At 41.7% G+C, this 17,056-nt stretch overlaps 1 protein-coding gene across 2 annotated transcripts in view; it reads right to left on the bottom strand.

Moving 5' to 3' along the window:
• asic1c (acid-sensing (proton-gated) ion channel 1c) overlaps positions 1-17,056 on the bottom strand; it is a 35,830-nt gene that overhangs the window by 7,673 nt on the left and 11,101 nt on the right. Inside the window, exons 1-3 of one of the 2 annotated variants that reach the window (XM_085929728.1) lie at positions 3,050-3,649; positions 1,224-1,374; positions 434-561 (exon numbers count right to left, since the gene is read on the bottom strand). In XM_085929728.1, the coding sequence (XP_085785854.1) occupies positions 434-561; positions 1,224-1,374; positions 3,050-3,649 (879 nt within the window). Of the gene's footprint in view, positions 1-433; positions 562-1,223; positions 1,375-3,049; positions 3,650-17,056 lie in introns of those variants that run through there. The other variant, XM_085929729.1, reaches the window with a different exon arrangement.

Below are 17,056 nucleotides of genomic sequence, written 5' to 3'. Positions count from 1 at the left end.
CTCTTTACATTATCTGATGAAAGGTAAACCAGTTTATGCATTTGTGTTGTGTATTTAACACTCACACATTTGTGTTGTCAAAACAATGGGTGTGAAGTCAGTGCTCATTTCAGATTTATATTTGGAAACCGTTTGATTCTTCTTGTTTGACCACATTCCTTTTATTTGTTTTCTGACTCTCATTTTCTTGCAATGCTAACTAAAAATAGAGATGAAAAAACCAACAACAACAACCAATCGGGGACCGAGTAGCTTTTGACGGTGATAATGAGGCTCGTTGAATTGGCAGCACTCCACTTCTACTGAAATTGATTTTGCTCTGAGGAATTGATGATAGCCTGGCAAAGGATTTGACGTAAGGGGGGGGCGGGGCAAACACGCAGCCAAGCGTTGATGGCGCACGACGGTTATGAATGTGATAACGATGCGGTACCAGTTGCTGCTGACATGATACAAAAGTTTGAAAACCAGGAGCCACGCCAAATCCCAGCTGGTCAATGAAGGGCGGCTCATCCTGGCTGTGGATCTGAACCTTGATTCCCGCTTCGTAGGAGGTCTCATCTGTGGATATACATACAGCACGCCACACCTTTATCAGGCCAAATTTGCCTGTGGAAATATGATTTGGTGGGGATTTGATTTTTTTTTTCCTTTCTCGATTCTTTCTCTGGCAGGGATGCTGCAGCATGCCGTGCTGGAAGCCAAGATCACATGTTAGATTTATGACACCCGGTTAAAGAATGCGTGAAGCCTAGTGGGGGGTGTTCAATAAATGTATAAGATCTGCTGGAAATCCCAAAATTGCATTATTTATACCATGTTGGCCCCTTTGTCTTTGTATGTTGCGCTCCGAAATAATACTTACCGTATTTCCTCAACTAGACGCTCAACCTCAACTAGACATTCAGTGCAAGAAACCATTTTTGGATTTTTTTTTTCCTCCCTAAATCAAATCCATCAACATTCTAATATTTAAATATCACATGACATAAACTGTAATACAGTATAATTATACCGACAAGACCTCCCCATCATCTCAGTCAATCTGTAAAATATCAAAAAAATTTCTATTGAACTGTATTAACAAATACATTGTCCACCATTTTGTCATTTACCGAGATGTTCCTGTGAAGAAACAAATGTGGATGAACTAACTTAACGAGATTTGTGTGGCTTTTGCCAGCCACTATTAATGACACACAATAAAGTACAAGTACACAAACCTGTCTCCCCCCAGACAGGAAGATATTCATCCTGCTGAATGTCCAGCATAATCTCCAGACCATTGCCTGTGCCTCCTTTCAAGGTGGTCAACAGCGGGTTGCCATCCAGTCCGGAGTTGAAAGTGTAGCATTTCCCGTAGCGTGTGTAAATCTGTGGGAAGCCAAAAAAAAAAAAAAAGGATTGAATTAAGAGTATAGATATTTTACCAAAACCAGATTTGAATGAATGTGATCAATGTGGCCAGGCAGACTCATGATTCCTAAAGGCACTCGCTATCAATCTCTGGCCAATTTCACTGCAAATTTCCCACGGGTATGCCAATTTGTTGGTGATTAAATAAGAGACGAGCGAAGCGACGCTCACAAACAAACTCAATTGGGTCGGTAGAAGATACTTGCGTGTCTCGCCGCTAATTAAGGATTGATGCGTCATTTCCACAAAAGGCTTTTTCTCCACCAAATATACGTCTGTTTCAATAAATCCAGCTTGCTGAGAAAAGCGATGACTTGCCTCAGCGCTTGTAGGGCATAAATTGGACATTTCTGCCACCGTAATCTTAAGGCGCTCAAATGATTGTGCATAGGAATATTTAGAATTTATTTCGATTTTGATAACGTGGCAAAGGCTGACGTTTTAGATGCAGACGGCGTGGTTGATTAAATCCACGTGGTTCGATTTAAATTGAGATTGAAACGCCGACGGCTCGATCGATATCAATATGTTTTTGCAGATATGAAAACCAGCGGCAAGGCCTGAGGGGAAACGAGAGAGCAAAAAATGAAGGACAGGCTTTCAATCTCATTTGAAGCAGACTATTGACAGATTGAACTCCTTGGGTGAAATTCATGCTTTACAAATCAAGTTGTTTGATTCAAAAATCATCAAGAAGCCAAAGAATATGCTAAATGCATGCTAAATGCTAAACCAGTGTTACAACAAAATGTCAAAAAGTCACATTAGCTTCTTTCAAGAGCCACGTGACTTTCGAAATGTGATGTAATACCTGGCAATTTATAATTCTGCTCAAAATTCACAAAGGAGATAAAATATGCAGTAGGTCGAAAAAATGAAGGAAGTAATCTCGCACCCTAGTGACTTTGGGGCATTATTTATTTGCCTTTTGAATATTTTTTTGATGACATTACAGTACAAGCTGTGGATTGGAACTCAAATATGCATTACAAATGCCAGGTGCGGCTGTCAATCAAACCTTGCATGTCTTTTTTTCCCCAGATGTTCAATTAGAGAAGCTAAAAGATCAATTAGGACTGAGCTAGCTTGCCTGAATAATGAACATTTTCTCATTTTAAGCCATCCGACATTGCTGGCAAAGCAAATTTGATTTGAAATGAGGAGAAACTCGGAAGGATTTAAAAAAAAAAAAAAAAAAAATTGCACTAAAGGCATTGGTAGCAAGATACGAAGTTGATTTCCCACCACGCCATAATCCAACTGACTCTTGTGCCACCAAAAAACACCGCCGCATGCTTAGCAGTCGACATTTATCAGCGTGAGCCTGTGACTCAGATGTCGACGGGATACCGCCGCGCTTCCACCCATCATTGGAGATGTGTCAAAAATTACTTTTAACACCACAGAGCGGGAAAAGAAAACGTTGGCTGTAAAAGCTGTTACTCCCACTCCAGCTCGCCGCTAGTCAATTTCACACAGGCACGTCTCTTGAGACTACCTCCAAAGCAGTAGAATTGTCACGGAATAGTCCGTAGGAACAGAAGAGGAACCCAGTTTAAGATCCAAAAGGTGCCCATCCCCCGCCATATTTTCCTCATACACACGTATGTCACAAACACCTTCATCTACATACAGTGCTGAAGTTCTTGGCGGTGCAGGTCTCACCGCGAAACCTGCACTCCAGCAGCATGTCCTCCAGCCGATGTCCGAGACGCGCCATCATCTCGCTGGTGTTGACTGGCTGATAACGGGGTGGTCGGGTGTAGCCTCTGAAGTCCAGCAGGCTCAGCAGACCCTGCTTGTGACTTTCCTTCAGGATGGCCAAGCTCTTCTCCACCACGGTGTGGTTGGCATACAGGAGGTCCATCCAGTAGCCGCTGTGATACAGGTCGTCCCTGGTTAGACCGGACGTACGGAAAACGTTCTTGTTGCAGAAGGTCACGGCCGGGAAGGACATACTGTGAGCCCACACCATGTAGATCTTGGTTACGGCCGGGTAAGACATAAGGTAGAGGATTCTGTTCCTGGACCAGGTAAGAAGGAGGGCCACGCTGACCAGGAAGGCCACGACCCAGGCCCCCCGCTGCAGCTTGGATTTGTGAGGCGAGAACATAAACTTCAAACCGTGGACTTTGGTCCTGGTGACAAAATTCACCGTCATCTCTTTCCACGTCGGTTTGCTCAAGTTGAGAAGCTCCGAGCCGTCGCTCGGCGAGGAAACCGTGATCACCATTTCTGCTCGTTTCACCTACCACGACTCCAACGTGACTTCTCAGTTGCAGATTCCCAGCGGCTGTGACGGAAGCCTTTGTGCTCGCTGCTCAGGCTTTCCGATTTGTTGCCAGAAACATCAAGTGTGGCTCCTCGGGAAGAAGAAAATCTATTGAACCAACCAACCGAACACGTCCGACGCTGAAAATCATCCGCGGTCCATGAATGGATGAATGGCAGTTGTAGATGTCAACCAAAAATCTTAAACAAACAAAAAATAAAAATAATTGGCGGGGGGCTGGGACTCCCTTCTCCAATGACAGATTGCAGAATTTGAGGGGTTTTTTTTTGTTTCTTTTGGTGCTCCTCCCTTTTTCTTCCAGCACAGATTGAAGAGGTGCTTTTATTTCAGTCTGTTGACTCGCAGCTCGCCGAAAGGAAGAGAAAGCTTGTTGCGTCCCGCACGCACTCACTCGCTCTATAGTGAGGTGGAGCCAGTGGATGAATAACACCCCCAGCCATGAAGTAGATTTGATACACGGAAGGAGTGAATCCATCAGAGAACTAATAAGTCACGCTAATGAAATTTATGATCCATAATATTGGAGGGAAAAAAAAAAAAAAGAGCAGCTTGTTATTTGATCAATAGGATCTATCATAATTAAGGAAAAGCAAGCTTTTATTTCCTTGCAGATGTGGTGCAGGGCTTTATTAAATAAACATTATGCTTTTAAGCTAATAGCAACATTTTATAGGGGCTATAAAGTAGTTTTTTTTTTTTTTACTCCTACACAACATAACATTGTATCCTTATTAACATTCTGAAAGAACACTGATGTTAAGGTTAATCAAAGCATAGTAGGGGTGAATTACGAAAGCCCCGCCCTTATTAGACTTACAGCCCAGTCGCTCCACTTAGTGACCCCGTCGGTCCGTCCGTGCATTGATTTCTTTTATGCTGGTGGTGGCGCCATAAAAATGACACACACCCCCTTAACTAGACCTTTGCTTGATTGCTTTGTGGGATACATGAATGCTGGCTTTCAAATTTGTCCCTTGTCAGCAGTTTGACCCCAAAGTCATTATTATGAGTTATTGCTGGCGTCAGATGTTACGCCGGCATTGCAAAGCGATGGTAATCATTTTAAGTTTTTTATATCCAGTCGGCATCTCCTCAAGCTTTCGCTCAGTTGCTGCATTGAAAGGAATGAAATTAAAAAGAAAATACTTGGGGGAAAAAGAAAATTGAATGAAGCAAAACTAACATGTTTTAGCTTTATATTGAGCTTTCAGGGTTCATTTTAAATGAATCTCATTTGGTTTGGCTTTTAAAGGTTCCTCTGAGGTTTTATTTGTTTTCAAAATTTGCATGGACCTGATCAATTGCTCACTTATTTTCAAGTTATTTTTAACTGTTACAGCCATCAAAGTAAATGCGCCACAGTTAATATCAATATCATATTTTCCAGCCAGATCTTATTTCTGCCACTTGCGTTAAGTCCGCTGTTCTATTTTTATCTCAGTCTTCACATCTTTTTTTTTTTTTTTTTGATTCCCTCAAAAAAGCGGTCAGTTCCTATGTGACTTTTTTTTTTTTTTTCGCCTAGGTTCAGTGATCTGTGAGTTTGTCAAGCCACTGACAAGGCCGCCCGTTCCTGTCAAAGCCCAGTTGAGCCCCAGCGGTCTCATTAAAAAGGAGGAGCAGGGCTTAAAAGGAATAACGAGACGAGATCCTTCAAGGGCCAGTGAGAACGCTCAACACCAAATGAAACAGTGGCGGCAATTAAATGCACATCGGAAAAAAGACGGCGCTGAGATGGAAGGCGAAATGCACCGTTTACAAATGCCATGCTGCTAAAAAGTTAGCACGCCTTTATCATTATGTCAAGCATGTTTTCACTCAAAACTCAATAAATGTGGTATTAAGAGAAGTCTAACATTATTTGGGCATAGAAGCAATGAAGAAACAGCAAAAATATGAAGTTGCTAGCCAATAATAATCAAATTGCACAGCCTCTGTTGTTTTTCTGTGCTATATATTTTTTTTCAACCTGAAAATTGCACTTTTGGATGCTTTTTTGGCATTCTTGTCATATCATTGATTTAATTTTTGATTTAAGAATTCCATTTTCCCATGAGTGTAAATGTTTGTCTATATGTGCCGATTGTTACAGACTCATCCTTTCTGCTTCCCCTTATGAGGACAATCTCTGGATGAATTAACAATATTCACAGAATGCATACAGTTGGACTTTCAAGATATTTCAAAATGTAAGCGAGTATTTCACGGCTGACATTGAGAAGCAGGGATTTCCCTTGTCGACTCAATGTGAGGAGACAGCTTCGGCAAACAATGTACGGTCGGTCACGCTGGTGGACGGCCGCCCGCCCGCCCGCCTTCTTAAGCAAAGGGAGACATCTTGTGGTCTGCCTCTAAAGGGTCCGGGAAAGCAACACAGCCGCTTAGTATGCGCCACAATAGCTGCCAGCTAGGCCGGCAGGGATTTTGTAGCTTTTAATTGATTAAAAGTGACAAATAATAGCAAGGTGCTGCGACACCACATTAAATAACTTTACGGCACACTGGGGCAGAATATCTGCAAGCATATGGCACAGTACACAAGTCCAGATGGAACCAAGTTGGTATCCATAAGAAAAGACACGTGGGCAGCACCTGCCTAAAATGTCTCCTATTGCCTTGCATGTAATGCATGCTGTCACTCAAGCTTTTAGTTGGCAGCCTGCAGGCTGATAAAGTCACTCAGTGCCCCCCTGAAGAAAAAAAAAAAAATCCCTGCCTAGCACTTTCATTTGCAAAAATATTCTCATTTTGATCCATATTCAATGTAGGGTTGCATTTTGCTTACTCAGCACGTGTTATCCTGTAGCCCAGTTATCCTGGAACCAAGCAAAGTCTTGCCAGCAGTTTTTTTCCCCATTTTGCTTTTTAAACATGCAGTGGTGCATGTGATTAGCCAATCTGCTTCACAGCAAAAACGGGACATCTGCAGGTTGCAACTAAATTCAAGACTTTTTTTTCTTAAGACTAATTTGATCAAACTGAGGAAGTGGGCAAAATGGTTTCAACATTGAATTTGAAATTACACACATCAAAATGCTAAGTAAAATTCTTCCACCTTGACAATGACTTCCAAAGTCCAAGACATTGTCATTCTTTGATCAAACCAAAAACAAAACATGATTCCTGTGTAAGCAGCACCTACAGAAAGAACACAGAAGCTTTCTCTCCCAAACCAGATGTCTGCTGCAGTACCAAGACTGACCTGTAAGAGGCAGCATGGTGCCACAGGGCATCCAGAAAATACAAAGAAGAAAGAATAATTATACATGCGGAAACTAAGTCAGGCTAATTGTTAGCTTATTTGGTAACTACATTGCAGTGGCAAATTATCGTTTTTGTCGTTATGCAAACACAAGCATTTCTCATCTACTCATGTCATTTCCGAATTGGCTATTTTTCCGTTTCCCATTACTCTCACAGAGTCCGTTGATTGGTGGAACTCTGTGTTGACGACAAAAACAATACATCTGAAGTCACACGATGAAACATGAACCTTTCGATACCAATAAAGTCCAATGCAACGTGATAAGTTTCCCGCGCAAAGGGACACCCGATGCCGAATAAAGACAGCCATTTAATACTACAGAAGACGCAAGTCATCATTTTTATTGACTTAAGCGAGCAGAAAATAGAGCACAAAAGCCATTAGTGGGAAAACAAAACAAAAAAAAATGTCATTTGAGCTGTAAAGGACATGAGATATGAAAGGTGAGTCATACCTCGATTAAAAAAGAAAATAAAAAAATGTGTGGGCTTATTCTAAAAACAGATGGTTTTGTTTTGGATGCTATGCCTGAGTCCTAATAGCGTTATTGGTTTTGGACATGTTCATGTTTGTGTGCTACTTCTAACAAGTTCATTAACATAATGGCTTCTGTCAAGTGGCACCTCTTAATGGCTTCCCATTTTGCTTAGTCAGCAAAAAAAGGCTCCCTGGACAACAAATTAGTCCTCCTCAGCGGTATTGATCCGCCTTACAAAAACACTGGCAACACAGATGGAAGGAAAAGATGATACATTTGCTCATCATGGACAACAGTTGATTTATTTATTGTTTGCACTGCAGAGAGGTGCCGCAAGCTATCTTGGCTCTTTCCGTTTCATGCTCCACACAGCGCGGTCATTATACGCTCCTGGAACACACACACACACACACACACGCCTCACTCATGCCTCAAGTTGCGTGTCGCAGCCCTGGCTCGCCTCCAAAGCCGGCTGACTCGCAATGATGGTGTCAGACCCCGGCGCGGTCCCAGTCCCAGTTCAATCTATGTCCAACTCGGCCATCCTTCCCCTGCTTTTATTTCCCTTCATCCAAGCTCTCTTTCATAACAGTCTTGCTTTCTATATTCTCTTTTAATCATTATAAAATATATTTAAAAAATCTCTCAACTTGATTGATCGAGCACTTAAAATATACAGAAAAAATTGACTCAAACTAAACGCCAGCAAGAGCTGTGGGCCACGGCTCGCACCCAGATTCTCACACACAGACTGGCACCGCCTCCTAAATATATCTCATCCAGAAGAGTCACTTCTGTGTTTTAGTAATGAGACAATCAATCACCGTCATTGCCTCGACACGACAGCAAAGAGATTAATAACGATAATGGGGAGGAAAAAAAAAAAAAAGGAGCAAATATTCTAATGCTTTTTTTTTGTAGAATCTTGAGGGTGAATCGCTCATATTGTCTTGCAAATGTAATTTTCACACACACAAGTAAAACAAAGTAACCATAGGAACGCAAATGAGATTACAAGTATTAAATGTTTCATACTTATTAAAACAAAGCACCTACATTAGAACTTAACTGGAACTTAAACTTCAACCATCATCTTGGAACAGATTGCAACTGACTTTGCCGTTATTTTGAAAGAAAAAGGCATCGTGATCTCAATAAATTTGAATATTTTATTCCAAGTCTCCAAATCTCTACAGATAAATAGCTCCAGGGTGAATAAATACAAGTGCACTAGCGGCTTATTAATATCCACACATTAGTCTGAACATCTGCTTCCGTTGTTGCGGTCATGTCTCATTGGCTACATTAAAGGCACAGTGACAAACATACAAGGAGAAAACCATCATTCAGATTTTAGTGCAGACCTCTGCCAATGGGCGACCAATTTGTTCAGCCTTCTGTCGTCATTTGCTAACAAAAACAGCAGCATTGCAGCATTTGGAACATCGGCATGCCAAACCTTTATGATAATGCCATTTGTACTAATTTGCAGCCCTAAGCAAGCTAGCAGATGGTGTTGGAAAAAGAATGATCATTTATAAATAAATATATATATATATATATATATATATATATATATATATATATATATATATATATATATATATATATATATATATATGTTTATAAATGTATATGCTACAATGAAGTACAGATTTGCACGTACGAGCAGATTCCATCGAGTGCTCTAATTGTCTGAGGTGGATGGTCTAGCCACTGTGCTGCTGACGCGCACGCTCGGTAATCCAGTCGCTGCATCGAGAGGAAGCCTCCCGCAGCGAGATCCGCGGGGCCCGAGGAGGAGCGATTCAGGCGGCTCCATGAATCTTTAATCAGCCCCCCTCTATACTTAGGCCGTCTCCAGTTTCTGACATTTAGCTGAAATTCGCCCTTTGTGTGGCGACGGATGTGAAAAGCCAAGGTCACCTAAAGGATCAAAATCTGCCTGCTTAAACTTCGGTGTGCATTTTTGCACAAGTCAAATGTAGCCCACCTTTTTTGATTACATTTTTGTGCCTGATTAGAAAAAAATAATAAAAAATTGCCTTTGTTCGACCGGGCCGTCGCACAAAGAAATTTTGCTCTTCTCCGTGCTTTGCTTTCATCAGTCAAGTCAATGAGCCCTTTTATTGAAAGTCTCCAAATGCAACCTGTCTCTTGTCTCCACAGCAGGACGATTAAGTTGCAGTCAAATTCTGCTGACGTGATTTTTATCACCGAATACGAAAGGAGGGTGGTGAGAACAATCACCTTTCCTTGCTAAATTACTCGGGTGTCTTTGAATGTCATACATACTCAGCTCTAATAGCTGTTATCACGCTTACAATATTTACATAAGGAAATAATAATAATGAATTATTAGCAGGCGTGGTGGTGACAACAAGCATATGTTTGCTTCATAATGCATGACGCTACACGCCAGCGGAGATTTGTCGAACCATATGGCATCGTAACAATACGCATGTTTTGGACACCTTGGGACAGATCGCTCGTTTCGTATCACAAAACCCTGCTGTGCTTGAAAAAAAAATGGAAAGACGTTTTGGGGGGGGATTTTTTTTTTTTTCTAATCAGAATTTGAGACACAGAAAAGCAGCTCTGATTAAAATTACCTTTTGACCAGATGTGATTGTTCAAAACGAGTCAAATTTAACGTTTGAGTCGTTGCTAACCAAAACAAAAGCACCAAAGTCCCTCCGATTAATTAAAGCCACATTTCTCCTTTATAATCCTTTCTGTGGAACACGAGATTTCTTTTGTGAACTCTCACAAAATGGAAAGCTCCGACTCTCCTGCGACATTAAGCAAGTGGTAAGAAACGGACGTTGCCAGTCCTACTTACAGTAGTAAAGTTCTCCGGCCCACAGTCTTTGCCTCTATATTTGCAATCCAGCAACATTTCCTCAATGTTATGGCTGGTTCGCTGCACAAACTCCAACATATTAAAAGTCTTGCTGGGGAAAAACTTGCTGTTGTCCGTGGGCTGCCCTACAGCGGCCATGAAGTCATCGAAATCCCCTTGTTCCACACCCAAGAGCCCTGCCATCCAGAAGATGTCATTCCTGCGGATCTGAGACTTACGGAAACTATTGTAGTTACACAAAGTGATGGCGGGAAAATACATGACGGGACTGTCCATCTCATCCAGGAGGGTGACGTGAGGGTACTGGTAGTATTCGATCACACGGTCGGCCACTTGGTAGAGGAAGATGGAAAGGGAGGAGCTGAATGCGGCGGCCCAAAGCAGTCGCCGGAGGGTCACCCCGCCAGGTAGGAAGATGTGGCTGAGACCGTGAAGGGTACAGTTGGCTCCAAACACCGTGATATCCGACGGCGGACGTGGCACGTCTTCCTCCTGGGCTCCCATTTTCAAGTCTTTGGATAATGGTGGCCTAACTGGATACTGGTCTGAGTAGAATGGTGCAGTCAAGGGCTGGGCGAGATGGGGTCTAGTTTCTCCTTCACACCCACAAGAGGGGAAGGGCTTGGGTATCTGGAGTGCGGAATGGGACTAGCAGCCAATCCATACTGAGATCTTAGATTGGCCTATTGGATGTTCATAGATAGTGTTTCATTCGGGAAGCAAATGCTTATCCTTCAGGAGGTTGACAGGAATGCAGCAAATAGATAACAATAAATAGTCAAGTGTATTCAATTGAAGAAGAATCAAAGGGTGCTCAGCAGTTTAAAAAGGTGGAGAGAAAGCAAATCATCACAAACGTGTGGCATTGCTATAAAAAGAGCACTATTCTTCACATGAAATTATCGTTCACTACTAATTAATTGGCTTTTGGGAAAAAGATGAACAATTCCTGGTTTGATTGGATTTACTGCAGCTTTTTACAGGAATGCAACGACCGCCCTTTCATTGATGGAATATTAAACACGTAGCCAGATGAACATTAAGACGGGAGGCGTATATTTGCCGAGTGATTCTATTCCGATTACCATACGGAAGAACGATCGTCGACATTTGTTGAGCAAGACTTTAATAAGATAATGGATGGTAGGCCGGTCACTAACGTTTAAGGTTAATCTGAAAAACAAATCCTATTCCGATTTGGATTTTTTTTACACCCCTCTTAAATGCGTCTCCATTACTTCCTGCCTCAGCTCTAATCTTCAATTAGTGTCAGGCCAAAGGCTCAGAAGTTCCCCTTTACCATTTTACAACGTTAAGTACTTTTATGGATTATAATTTCCAGAAACTCCCTTGGTGATGGTAGATCATCATCATGTTTAGATTGGTCTGTCTACAAACGTCTACATCGGAGGAACTTTCACATCGGCAAGCTATTAAGCAATGGAGAATGGCCTCTGAAATAAAAATAAAAAGTTGAACCCATTGCAATAAATTTGTGTTTTAAAGTTAGGTTATTACACTGTTTCATTTTCCTCTTTAGGGGCACCTACAAATTGGCAAGGCTGGAAATAAAACATCAAGACATAAACGAGAGAGAGCCTCAGGAAACCACCCTGTTTTGTCTCGCATCTGTGTAAAGTGTTATAGATCACCTGAACATTTATTTGCGATGTTAAAGGTGCTAGCCGTGTCAATCTTAAATTAGCTAATTTAGCATGGCTTCTCCGTCTTTTCTTGTCATCCCTTCCCGATTGTGACACTGGTCAGAAATATAAGATTAATATAATTTTATATATATATAATATAATTAAATTCATATATGACGATTACTGACTCAGGATCTAGTCCACAACGTGTTTTGGTGCACTAGTAGCTAGCTGTTGCTAGCTAGCTGCTTCTGCCAAAGTAAAACAGAGATTCCCTAATGTAATAATGAGGCGCAAAAAAAAAAAAATCAATTATGACCTGCAAACAGCGATGCAAAACAGTTTCTTTCGAGCCTTGGGATATATTGATCACATTTTAATTTCCACATCAGTACCATTCGGGTTTCATCGTGAGCACTGCGCAAACCAGTTAGTCCAAACTTTTGGTTGTTTTTTTTCCTGTGAGCCCTTCTCTGCAATTAATACATTCGCAGAGTGTCAAGGACAAGTTACCTTTGAATCACTAAAATGTGGAGCATTCAGTGAGTGCTTTAAGTGAAGGTGTGTTTAATGCGCTGTCTTGAGGAATTAGCATTTGAAAACTTTTTCTGTGACCTGGAAGGATTTGCAATGGCAAGACGCACGTCGAGATTACAGATTAGATTTTTTCAAAGAAGGCGAAGGGGAAAAGTACTTCTTATCTGCTACTTGGTATGCTAACTGTGTGGAGAAACGCGGGTTCATGGCAAGAAAGACATGGAAAAAGGTAGCGTCAAAAAAATGCCACTTTTCACAATGACGAAAGGTCACCTCAAAAGTGAGCGTAGAAAGGTTTCAGCCACTGCTCTTCAGACTCTAATTACCCGCGACTTCCGCTTGCTTAAGTGCATCGCAACGAGCAGAAGGATATTCTCGGTTTGTATTTGCAACAAGGTTGAGGTGTTCTTCAATGTTTACTGACTTTGCACTTGCATTAACCATCCACTCAATTCATAAGAAGGTCATGAGTGTTGAATCTCTGGATGTCGATTTTAATGTTTTTTTCCCGTCGTGTACGGCCCACTTTGGAGATGGCTCAAAGGAGAAAAAAAAAAAAATGGCGCCGATACTAAAGATCCCTAGTGGGCTGTGCACAGCTCATGATTGTTTTCTGTGAAATGTATGATGGAAGGTTTTAGAGCATCTGCTTGATGTTATCACCCAAGGTCAGAGCATATGTAAACTGTGCTTTGCAGGCAATTTGAGGAAGAGTGGTTTTTTTTGTTTTTTTTCTGACATAAATAATACAGAGCCCAGAGTTGTATTTATTACCTAATAAATCGTGCCCGCCGGGAATCTCCCCCGTCTGCCCGGTGAATCATGCCGCTTCATGCACTCCAGTTAGTCAACGCAAAAAGAGCACAGAGATCCTTGAAATTATTCTAGAAATTTAAAAGCATTTTTAATCAGTTGTGACTATTTTGCTTGGCTCTTTGTTTCATGACAGAGCATGAGAAGTAAACGTGCGTATTTTAATGTACTTGGAGGGTTCGGGAAAAATCATTTCACATTAGCACTTTTGGAAGAACGTGCCACAGGGTGCATAAAATGTCATCTCAATGATGTGTAACGTCGATGGCCTCGGTTTGAGTAATGCCACGTTGACTAAGGTTTATTGACAACGTCGTATTATTTTTTGCTGCGCTGTTATAAATGAACCAACTGAACGAGGCGTGATATTATCGTTTGGTAGGATGTAATGAATTACACTGCAGATGATTTGTAGAAACATAAATTGTGCTCAACTTATTATTTGCAGAAATTTTGTTATAGTGAGTATAAATAGTGACTATAAATATAAATATAATTGACATGTGGGAGGAGAGTAGGAACGAAATAAAAGTGACTCTTGATAAATGTGTGCGTCTCTGGAGCTCAGCTATGCTGTGAATAACGTTGAAATTATTTTCAGTGTAAATCAGTCATATTGATGGAGCTTGACCTTTGATAGCTGTTGGAAACATGTCTGGCAAATGAAATAGAACCGTGACAGCTGAGTGATGTTGGCTGCTGCTGGCTGTTTTTTTTTTTTTTTTTTTTTTTAACGGACATGGTGTCTGACATTTCGACAATAAGATTGTTCAAACATATTGTGCGCTTAATACTTCAGAAACAACCAATCACGGCTGAGCTTGTGAATATCACATGACCAAACTCAGAAAACAGATCAGCCGTGATTGGTTGTTACCTGAGCCCTGCCTGAGCAACAGTGATGTCATTTTCAGTTGTTAGCAAGTGGCAAGATGGCTGCCCTCAGAGATGCTTAATATTGTATAATATATTGTAACATAATAAATATAAAAATATTGTAAAGCCAATTATTTTGTTAATGACAAAAGGGAGGCCTCTATTTGAGCGACACGCTTTCAGTCTTAAATTCCAATTCATATGATTTCCTATGTGGGAAAAGTGAATACAATAAAATCCACGGACCAGATTGTGTTCGACCTTAGTAAAGCGATAAATCGAGCAAGTCCGTCCGATTATAATTAATAAACAACTCTCAAGATACCTTAAGCGCAACCTAAGCATGTTGCAATACATCACCACTGAGTAATAGCCGTGTTTAAAGCAGCGCACATTCAATTCAAGTCGACAAGTAATCATTCCTGCATTTCACCATCGACGCGAATAAGGACAAGCGCAAAAAAAAAAAAAAAGTACTGTATGTGTGTGTGTGAGTGAGTGAGTTTGATAGAGGGGACTCCAATCAGTGAAGCTTCAATGACTACTTTTTGGACTGGTTGTTTAACAAGCTCTCCTGTGTGCCCCACAGCTCCAGCTCCAGCGTGCCAGCTAGCGACTGAGTAACCGCAAATTGTCTTGCCCTCCCTCCCGTAGGCGCTACAGTCTGCAACACTCCTACTTAAGAGTTTAAGTGTGACAAGGTGCTAGAAACGGGACTTTTCTCACCTACGAGTACAGAATATAGAATATTGATGTCTTTAAACACTTCATATTTTTATTCATAACAATTCAACTTTTAATAAATGAATAGGCTTTGTTTGATTGCTGTGTAAAAAGGATCCCAGCTGGCAGTAAGTGTCCAATTTTATTTTTTTTTCTAGCCATGTTTTTTGGCACATATTTTAAACTGCTTATGCAGACCTGCCACGGGCGTGCTACCAAGGCTACATCTGACTAATGGCATGATGAATACGGCGCTGTTAAACCCTGATAACAATGTGTACCCGTGCCATCAAAATGCAACTTGCGAGTCACAAATCATTGAGCAGGCTCACACAAACAAGCTATTTATTATCTATCCCAGTCCAGATCTGCTCCCGTCAGCAGAAACTGCAGCAGCAGTAGCAGGCTGCGGCAAAATAGGCCTCACAAATTGCTCAACATTTTCAGATTGCTCAAAGCTTTGTGTTTTGAGCCATCAAGTCAGATCGGGTAGCTTTCTTTGTGAAATGACTCCAGCTTTAAGTTGAAACGCTACCCCAAACAATAAAGTAGGTTGGAAATGCCTCGACATAAGTGAGACCAAACCGCATTTGTAAATTTGCTGCCTTGCCTCTAGCCACATCTGCAATGTGCTCCCGTTTCCATTGTTTGCCCGAGCAGGTCAGGAAGCCGCCACCTTGTGGTCCCCCCGGGCTAAGTCTTTGCAGACTGAGCCGCTTGTGCCAATCATTGCCTGGAAGCTGGCGGGGGAACCGGCTGTCGCGGTTGGTCGGTCAAACATTTAGGACACTTGAATTTCAAGTGAATTTGAATTCACTCAGCTGGGAGATGACAAAATGCGCCAGCCGGTGGCACGTGGCAATTGAAGACGACTCGGCTTTCCGCCCCTTACTCTCCGTCCTCAAGCCGCCGTGACTGATAGCATACAGAGCACCAACAAGTCTGCTCACCGTGATAAATGCTTTCAAGCCGGCCTGGCACAAAAGTGCGCCCCCCCCCCCCCCCCCCCCTGTGGATCCAGTCTATCATTTAGCAACCATCATTTTGCTTCACTGCAAACACCAACTTGTCTTGATGAGGTGCCATGGCTTGAAACTTGACCGCTGTACTGGCAGCACTTCAGTTTGCTTTGTCCACGCAGCACACGGCCAATGAGTCAAAACATATTGAACTACTGCTCATTTTCGGGATCAATTAGTCTTTAGATCTCTTAGTAGTCACATTTATTATGCAGCAACGTTAGCGTGCTTCCCCGACAGGATTAGGTTCATTTCAAGTGGAGCAGGCGCAATGATGGCCGCGTTCTGATTGATGAGGAGGATGACTTTAGCCTCGGGGCTGCAGCTTTTTAATTTGCCCGGGATCATTAGCGCTCTTGTCGCTCTGGCGGGGAAGCGAATGGATGGCAACACCATCGAGGCGATCGTCATTCGTGAGGAATTTCCTTGCTGCTATACAATTAGGGCCGTAAACAAGAGGTAGCCATTTGATCAATTTTTACTCAGTTGAACCTTAGAAAATTGAGTATCGTTATTAAGGTGCAACAGTGCTCTTGAAGTCGAATAAACATGCCTTGCTCAAGGGCCCCTCAACAGTAGCCAGGAAGCAGACTAGCACCTCTCCAACAACTAGATGATGTTTTTTCATGATTCCGCAGCAATGTTATAACAGTTTGGGATTTTTCATTATAATTAGTTTTATTTCTTTCTTTTTTTTCATTTAGTAGTTTCTACTATTTTTCAAACATGCTTTTTTAGTTGAGGTTTTAATATTAGTTTTTAATATAATTAACACTATATGCATACATACATGATGTGCCGTAATGTTTTGAATATAAAGTGCACTGTACTGTCCTAAATGTGCCTTGCGTACTAATCTGCTTCTTCTTTTTGTTCATTTCTGTGTTCACGACAAACCAAATTGGATTTGAAAAGGGATTTATTAAAAGCTGGCCAAAGGCTGCTGGTGTGAATGCACCATCGTTTGCTGCTGCTTGAACCGTGTTCCACCAGCATCCACAAATGCAGAACGAGTAATACAGCAGGCAATTTTAGCCATCCTGACAAGTAGAGGCTGGAAGAAAAGTGAAGCTTTGGAACAAACAGCAACAGAAATGCAGTGAAGCTAGCTACATGTATTGCGTCAA

Source organism: Syngnathus leptorhynchus, chromosome 14, assembly GCF_054491065.1.
Source record: "Syngnathus leptorhynchus isolate UIUO chromosome 14, UIUO_Slep, whole genome shotgun sequence".
Taxonomy (NCBI): domain Eukaryota; kingdom Metazoa; phylum Chordata; class Actinopteri; order Syngnathiformes; family Syngnathidae; genus Syngnathus; species Syngnathus leptorhynchus.
Note: the sequence above shows the minus strand (reverse complement) of the source record. Positions and strands in the feature narration are given on the sequence as shown.